This window comes from Hibiscus syriacus, unplaced genomic scaffold (assembly GCF_006381635.1).
Source record: "Hibiscus syriacus cultivar Baekdansim isolate YM2019G1 unplaced genomic scaffold, ASM638163v2 tig00113725_pilon, whole genome shotgun sequence".
Lineage (NCBI taxonomy): Eukaryota > Viridiplantae > Streptophyta > Magnoliopsida > Malvales > Malvaceae > Hibiscus > Hibiscus syriacus.
The window spans coordinates 20,491,501-20,501,024 of NW_024063471.1; the positions used below are offsets into that span (position 1 = coordinate 20,491,501).

The 9,524-nt window shown below is 31.0% G+C and overlaps 1 protein-coding gene across 1 annotated transcript; it reads left to right on the plus strand.

Annotated features, from left to right (window-relative positions):
* Positions 1–2,584: 2,584 nt before the first annotated feature.
* Positions 2,585–4,151, plus strand: LOC120187479 (LOB domain-containing protein 25-like). Its single transcript, XM_039191183.1, has 2 exons — positions 2,585–2,845; positions 3,560–4,151. The coding sequence occupies exon 2, from the start codon at positions 3,571–3,573 to the stop codon at positions 4,084–4,086; it is 516 nt and encodes a 171-aa protein (XP_039047114.1). The 5' UTR covers positions 2,585–2,845; positions 3,560–3,570; the 3' UTR covers positions 4,087–4,151.
* The last annotated feature ends 5,373 nt before the right edge of the window (positions 4,152–9,524 follow it).

A 9,524-nucleotide genomic window follows, 5' to 3' on the forward strand; every position in this document is an offset into this window, starting at 1 on the left:
ACATATAAAAATTAGAAGCCATGGAAATAACTACAAAGGCATTAAAAAAGGAGATGTAACATCCTATGGTGTGACCCGCACTACTCGGCTACCCTGGTCTTAAGTCTCCATACTTTCCTATCAGAGGTCATGTCCTCGGTAAGGGCTAAATCCTTCAAATCAGATCTCAAGCAGTCTTCCCACTTCCGCCTTGGTCTTCCTCTTCTTCTGGCACCTTCGACTGTAATCGTCTCTACCCTCCTGACCGCATCAAACGGTTGTCGCCTAAGGACATGCCCAAACCACCGTAGTCTTCCCTCCCTCAATTTTTCGGGATACAGGCACCACCCCCAAGGACATCCTAATAGTAGAGTTTGGTGTCATGTCCCACAGAGTCCTACCACATGTCCATCGAAACATTCTCATTTCTGCGGCCTCCATCCTCCTTACATGATCTTTCTTGATTGCCCAATATTTTGATCCTACAACAGCGCTGGTCTTATTGTCATTCTATAAAATTTTCCCTTAAGTTTTAGAGGCACCTTTTTGTCACACAAAACTCCAGTAGCAGCCCTCCACTTTAGCCATCCTGCCTTTATACGGTATGTAACGTCTCATCTATACCCCATCTTTATGTATCATAGACCCTAGGTACTTGAAACAATCCTTTGTGGGGAAAACGTGTCATTCTATGCATACTTCTACATATTCATCGTTTTGGTTCCCACTGAAGTTTGAACATAAATACTCTATTTTTTTAATATTGATCTTTAGACATTTTTCTTCCAAAGCAGTCTTCCAGGTAGTCAGTGTATTATTCAGCTTCCAGGTAGTCAGTGTATTATTCAGCTCAGTTTTTGTTTCAGCAACTAGGAAAATGTCGTCAGCGAAAAGCATACACCATGGAACACCATCTGGTATCGCACAATAGATGTCGTCCATAATCAAGGCGAAGATGTAAGGGCTAAGAGCCGACCCCTGGTGTAGTTCAATTTCCACCGGGAATGCCTCGGTATCGCCAACTGTAGTCCTGACGTATGTAGTTGATCTACAGTACATATCACGAATCACCCGGATATAAGCAGTTGGGATCCGTCTCGTTTCCAAGGTCTTCCAGATCGTATCGCGGGGAACACTATCATACGCCTTCTCAAGGTCGATGAACGCCATGTGAAGATCTCTATTTTTTCCCTATATTTCTCCATAAGCCGTCGAAGTAGATGAATCGCCTCCGTAGTAGACCTGTCTGGCATAAAACCAAATTGGTTTTCCGAAACCCTAGTAACCTGTCTCAACCTAGCCTCAAATCACCCTTTCTCATAGTTTCATGGTATGACTGAGTAGATTAAATTATAAATATAAAATTATTTAAGTATTTAAAAATAAAATATAAAAATTAATTTATTAAAAATTAAATATAAACATTAAAAATACTAAAACTATTATCAAAGTTTTTTAAATAAAAAATATATAATAGGCTATAAAGTAATTACTTATATTAAAAAATTTAAATTAATTTTTTTTTTAAATTATATTATACATGACATACACATATATATATATATCAACAGTTATACAAATATTTTTATTGGATTAATCAACAATTGTAAAATTTAAATAATTGATACTTATAATTTTTAGATTAGTCGGAACTTATTCTGCTTTCTAATTAATTTTTTTAAGTCTCGACTAATTTAAAAGATAATTATATAATAAGGTTTAACATAAATATAATTAAAATAATATATTTTGACTAATCCAAAATTTTTAAGTCTCAACTAATTTAAATTTTATAAGTGTTGATTAATCCAAGCAGAATACTTTTTATAGGTGTTAATGATATGCCTATGTATTACATGTATATATTATGTATAATATATCTTTTTTAAAAATGTTATTTAGATTTTTTAATAATTTATAAGTTATCATTTTATTACTTATGATATATATAACAATTATTTTTATAATAATTTTAGATTCTTAATATTAATATTTAATTTTTTAATAATTTAATTTTTATATTTAATATTTTTATATTTATTTTTTAACATTTAAATAATTTTATATTTAAAATTTAAATAATTTGTTTAGAGAAATTAAACCAACCTTTGTACTTAAAAAAATAAATTTAACTATTCAATAAAACAAAAAAATAATTTGACTTATATATCATGTCATCAGTTACCATTGATCATTATGAGTCACTATGTTTAATATTGTAAATTATTATGTTAACATCATAAAATTTAACGTCAATATAATAAAAAAAAAACATTAATTAAAGAGTGATATTAAATTTATTTTTTGAGTTAAATGATCATGTTATGAGAAAAATAATACGATTAATATTATTTTGAATATATATATATATATATATATATATATATTATTGAGCCCTAGATGCCTTTTACCTTTTAAATTGCAACGTGATTTCACCAATTTCTTGAAACAGCAGTAAGATATAATTATTTTAAGGCAGACAGTGTCACAGTCATCCTTTTGTATCCCCCATTTATTTTACCCCCTTTGTCTTTGGCTTTTTTAAGGAAAAAAGGATTAATTAATGAATTTATTTATTTCTTCCATTGTGTCTACTTATCATCACTGCAAATCCTCTTAATTCCCTCTCTTTTCTCCATATCTTCTTTGTCTCACTGAAATTGTGCACAGACTGCAGGCCCTCTTCCTCTTCTTCAACTTCAACTAGGATTTTCCTTTAGAAACACACTCTTATAACCCTAAGCCTATGGGAAATTTTCATCTTTCTGTTGATGCATAGTCTTTCTCATAGGGACAAAATAAACAAATTATCGGAGGGTGTTCTAAGAGACTTTGAAAGAGCCTAGCCTACTCAAGGGGTATACAGGTAACACCTACAACACATACTCTCTCTCTCTATATATATATGTGTGTAAGTATATATATGTTCTTGTTCTGAATCACCCTTTTCTTTTGGTTAATTTTGATAATTATCTTTTCATGTTTTTAAGATTTTCTCGACAAAGAATGACAGATATATGCATATATGTAAAGCATAAATAGGATATACTTAGCTGCAATCTTGGGAAATTTTTGTGCTCTTCAACGATGGTTACATGGGAAGGTTTTGTTCGAAAATTATGCCATTATTTTGACCAAAGCTTTTGCATGTTAATGTATTGTTCATTTTTCCCTAAAATTTTTTTTGTTTTTTACTTTTGGGTTTGTTTCTTCTACTATTTAAGACGAAATGTTTCTGACACTAGTATTTAAGTTCGAAGAAAGCTGTTTGGCAGGTCAGAAAAATTGTTTGAAGAAAAAAAACAGATGGAAGAGAGTTTTTTTTCCCCTTAAAGTTTTTCCCCCTTAAGCGACGTCTCACGAAATCCTTAAGGTACTTAACCTAGTTTTTTCTCCAACAAACCTTGAGAAAATAGAATTTACAAACAAGCTTTTTAAATTACAAATTATTTTACGGAGAAGGGAGTTCTAATATTTTAAACAACATTAGAATCAAATTTAATATTATGAAACGAGTTAAATTGTCAATAAATCAGATATTGATAGTTGAATAAACAAACCCTTTTTTCCCGTTTAACAGAAGAAAAGAAAATGGCATCTTCAAGCTATTCAAACCCACCATGTGCAGCCTGCAAGTTTTTGAGAAGAAAATGCATGCCAGACTGCATATTTGCACCATATTTCCCACCAGACGAGCCCCAAAAGTTCATCAACGTTCACAAAATATTCGGAGCAAGCAATGTCAGCAAATTGCTGAACGACATGCCGCCCCATCAAAGGGAAGATGCAGTGAACTCCCTCGCCTATGAAGCCGAGGCAAGGATGAAAGATCCTGTTTATGGCTGCGTTGGAGCCATTTCAGTCCTACAAAGACAAGTCATTAGACTCCAAAAGGAATTAGATGCCACCAATGCCGATATAATCCGCTATGCCAACAATGATATACCACCGCCGCCGCCCACGGCGGCGTCCCAATATGGAAGGAGACCTGCCGCTGGCCATGGCGGCTCCAGTGGTAGTTCTTTTAATCAAAACTCTGGGTGTTATTATCCCTCTCAGTGGAATAACAATGACCCTAGTGGAGACGATGAGAGTGGAAATATGTGAGGCTTTGTTAAATAATTAACTAATAAGCGTATCAAGATTGATATAATGTACAATTATTATTATTATTATTATTATTATTATTATTATTATTATTATTATTATTATTATTATTATTATTATTAGGTTGGGGAGAGCTCCCATTTGGCTACCTCTTGGGTTTTCTAGTTATGGAATGTAAGGAAGGGACCATGTATCATATCATGGGTATTTTTATGATATGCAAATTATCACCCTCATGAAATATTATTATTCTGGTATTTCTTTGTGTAAAAATATATTCTTTTTAAGGTACGTTTGGTTTGCGTAATCTTACATTACTAAGGGGAATGTTTTTTTTTCCGGAAGTGGATTCCCACGTTTGGTTCACAGAATCTTATATTACAGGGAATACTAATTTCCCAATAGTAGCATTTTTTTAAATGGTGGGAATGTCATTACCTCCAAATTCTTAGGTAATCTTACATTCCCACCACTTTGGACAAGAATACCCTTGGACTAATGAATTATTTTTATAATGATCATTCTAGATTCTTATTTTTTATACTTTACTCAAAATTATAAAAATAATAATAATATACAAAGAGTTTGATTTACTAAAATATTAATAATTTTGAAAATTTAAAATATTTTATATTTTTAATATTCAATATTTTACTATTTATAATTTTATGGGATGAAAAAATAGTATTATGTAAAAATATATTATTTAAAATAATATTTTACTACCATAATATAATTTTATATGATACTTAATATATTTATTGTAAAAATAGTATTATTGTAAAAATGGTTTAATTGGGGGTGATATTATTATAATGATTTAAAATATAAGTTTAATTATTTATAAAATCCTTAATAAAAAACTATGTATAAAATCCGACCTTCCACTTTGGATAACATGCATTTAACTTGACAAAAGATAACGGTTAAGCCACCAACTGCTTAAAGTGCAGTGGTTCGTTTGCAGACTAAGAGGATCTTGTTTATAATTTGAGTTTCTTTTTTTCCTAGTTTATGTCAACCAAAATTTCCTATGCTCTTAAACATCATATTTTGCAATTCATTTCCGGATGAATTCAATTTCTTCGGCAACACTACTATTTCATGGCGTTTTATGGCAAAATCATGCATTATTCCGATTTGAACTTGTGTTGAAATAGGGTATGATCATTTTTCTGTGACGTTGATGTCCGGATAAATAAGTTTAAGCAATATATCAAACTGAATAAGACGGTCTCCATTTTAAGCAACCTAAAGCATATACTATATAGGCCATTCAACGGAAAATAATAAGAGCAAAATATTGTTTGTTGCAATATTCTCTATATTAAATGGTAAAGCTTTTTTAAACACCTCAAAATTTCAGTCAACTATTCGACAGGTAGTAAAAGTAACACTGTAAATATGTTGACTTGCAATTTTTCTTTTCTTTTTAAATGACATAATTGCACGGATTGCTCCTAGATACTGTGATGAAGCAATGTAAAAACTATTGTAAAATTCCGAAACACTGTCACAATCTGGAACAGAGAGAAGGTACAGGCACCTAGCTTTGTAGGAAGAATATAGGGAATTGTTTTCCCATGTGGAAGGAACGTGAACCACCAGAAAAATTAAATTGCATGAAATTTTTTTCAAATTTTGATTAATTGATTTTGTTGGTTTTTACCGTGAATTTAAATAATGATCCGTTATTAGAATAGTGGTCGTTATATTGTGATTTTAGTGTCATTTAAAATTGTTATTGCATTGCATGATTGTTATATAACCTCTTGCGTTCATAATCGCGACAAACACTACTGAGACTGTAATTTAAATTTTTGGTTCATATATATTGGAATCATTCAAAGACAGAATGAGGAAAGAGGGGGAGGTGGAATATATGAGGTCGTTGATGAATGACTCAAAGATACTCTCTGTCTTCGAAGGGGAGGAGCAGCGCAGCGCAAAGTCGGAAGAAAAGGTAGATAGATGATGGTAATAAGGGTCCCAAAAGCTCGTCTATATTCATACATGTTTCGTTTTCAAATTAGCATTTGCAAGGGCCACCACCACTCCACCGCCCAATACGGGGAAAAAAACACAATCAAAACCCTCCACAGCTCCAAAAACAAACACACCTCTATTACACTTGCCCGATGCTTTTCGTTCATGGATTGATTGATTGGACTGACTTGACCTTCCTTTCCATTTCAATGCCATTTCAATGCTGCAATAGGAACGCTTCTTGCGGCTCGCTTTTTACCACTGATTCAATTCTAGGCCGCTTGGATTAAGAACTGGTAACAATACTAATTTGATTCGAGGTAAAAATCAACAAAATCCTATATATTAACCACTGCAAAGGGTACTAACTGAGATGAGCCGCTCGTAACCAGTTTAAGTTTAACTCAATCAAAATTTCATCATTGTTTCATCTGAGTTAATTCAATTCGAATTCAAACTCAATTTAAAACTTTAACAAGTTGAACTAAGTAAGGTTGAACGCGACTCGATAAGTCTACGAGTATCTCGTTAATCTTTTTATATATTTTTTAAAGATATTTATACTCTATTTTTAAGATTTATTATGTATTGTTAAACTTTTTTATGATTAGTTATAATATATTAGTTTGGTGTATTTGTAAATTGTTATTTTAGTTGTGATATGTTAGTTTAGTGTGTTTGTATATTATTATTTTAAAGGTTAGATTTTAAATTGCCTCACACTTTTGATATTTTTTTGTTAAATTTATCAGTCATTTTACATTAATCAATCTAGATAATATCACTAGATTATATATATATATATATATATATATATATATATATATATATATAAGTAAGATAAAATTTTAATGAGTTTAATGATAACAGATCGAGTCTAACATTTTTTTACTCGTGATTGACTCATTCCATAAACACTCCTAACCATTTGACTTAATTAAATATATTATATATATATATATATATATATATATATTTTATATAATATAATACTAAATTATATTAAATTAATTAGATCAACAATTAAATTAAAAATCAAGGATTTGATTGATTTAACAACGATCTAATTTTGAAAACCATACATATTACGTAGGATGGCAACAGGTCAGGTTAGGATCAGTTCTTTGGTCAACCCGATTGACATGAAAATATGTATCATAGACCTAAATCTGACCCGACCCGAAAATTATATTATTAATTTAATTCATTCTAACTTGAATTTTTAGAGTATAAATTCAATCCAACTCGACCCAACTTAATATAAAACAAAGACTTAATTAAAAAGTAATATTTTTAAAGAAATTATATTATTATCCACAGTTCGAGTCGAGTCATTATTTTTCACCCTCTAATTGAACCCAACCCAACTTGACCTCGATTTTTTTAAATCGATCTTATTAGATTGGGTTAGGTTAAAACCCGTAAAATTAAAGTTAAATTGTCGTCCCTAATATTACCTAGAAAAAGAAAGAAAAACTTTACAATTGTGTGGTTTTGACTAGGGTATTTTGATTCCAAGGCGACAAGTCCCCGTCGGCTAGGGGTTTGTTGTTAAGGGTCCAGCACCCGCACGTTCGTTCGTTGGACTTTGCTTTTAGTTATCTTGTATTTCAAAATGGGATTTGTATTTACCATCCACACACTTTTGGGTGGATAGGTGTCCACAACCCAAAATAAATAGATAATATACTAATCGAATCTCAATATACTTCTATTTAGGGTAAATTTCCATGGAGATCGCCAAATTAAGGGTTCCTTCTCTAATGAATACAAAATCATCAATTAGGTCACTAAATTTTTAATTTTATTTCATTTGAGGTATCAGTTGTAAATTGTTACTGAACTTGATGACATGACAGATAAAAAATTATATAAAAAATTATTGGATCTTTATTACTTATTTTTTTATTTGGCCTTAATTTTAATTTAAAACACTTTATAATTATAATCCCAATAAGATGTGATAAAAAATACAGATAAAATAGACGAGACTTAAACCTGAGTCTTGTAGGTAAGGACACATTTAACCGCTAAATCAAATACAATGTTTGATTAATGGTTGACAACATCTTTTATATATAAATAAGACTTAGACCGATAAGAATTAATCTGAGTCTGGGAGGTAAAAGGCATAATTATTTATTGGGTCAAGATCAATATTTGATACATGGTTAGTAATTTTTTATAAGATAATTATATCAGTGATCATCTAACTATTATTCATTTTAATTTAACCACTATTTTAAAATTGTTGTCAATCAATTCATCATCTTTTTGCCATGTTAGATATACATAATGCCACCTCACAATGCCACTTAAAAAAAGTAACTTTGGGTGAGGTTTCTTATTTAAAGGAACCCTAACTCACTTATTCTAACATTTTCCCTTTTTAAACCCTAAAGAAGCGGTTAAAAAAAGAGAAAAACAAAAACAGTGAAGTGACGGAGCTCATTCAACGATATGGATGCCTAAAACGCAAATCGGTTGTGATTCTATGGAGCTCATTAAACGATAATCACCAGCCGGACTAAAGAAAATCCTAGTAGAAAATTTTGGGATATGAAAATGATGAAAAAAAGGGGCTAGATTTTCTAAGTTCTTTTGTTGGGTACGATCTATCAGTGAGTTGTTGGTCAAAGGTTGTTATTGTTGGTATTCTAAGAAGGATTGAAGTCACGAAACAAGAAAGGAAGAAACAAAAACTTATTTGAATTTGATTTTTTTTTGTTCTTTGCTGGATTGATAGTGGGAGTTAACATCTCTTAACTTAGTGAAGAGAATCAGTGACTGAAATTTAAGATGATTGTGTTTAGGATTTTGTGTAATGTTCAAATTGAAGATTTGGAAAAGTATTAAGTTTCTTAATATAATGTTTTTTTGAATGTTTTGTAATGTGAACATATCTTATTAATGTAATGTTGAAATTGTATCCAATTGAGGATGCTTGCGTTTAGAAATTAGGATAAATGTAATGTTGTAATTGTTAGAAATGACCATCCAGCTTAGTTGGTAGAGCACAAGGTTCTTAACCTTGAGGTCGTGGGATCGAGTCCCACGGAGGGCATTTCATAATTCGGAGGTCTCTTACGGAAGCTGCTCTCAACCTGGTGTTGGGGGTAGCCTACTATCTTACCTCCCCCTTATCCCATACATATGGGAAAAAGGGACAGCCATTTTGTAATGTTGTAATTGTTAAAATCGTGGGATAAAACGTACATGAAGAAAGTAACATATTTAAAGATATTTTCATAGAAAACATATTACTGTATTCATTTCGTAATTCGAATAAGGTTGGAATAAGTTTAAAAAAGCATTTCATACATCAAATGTTTGACATTTACATAAGCAAAATAAGACATTTTTAACAATCTATCTAACCAATACTAGGCTCATTTTGCATTCAACAAAAATATCTAGAACAACCTAACTAAAGTTAACAAAAAAAGTTGTGA

Coding starts and splice junctions, on each gene's coding strand:
- LOC120187479 (XM_039191183.1), top strand. CDS start 3,571: ATGGCATCTTCAAGCTATTCAAACCCACCATGTGCAGCCTGCAAGTTT.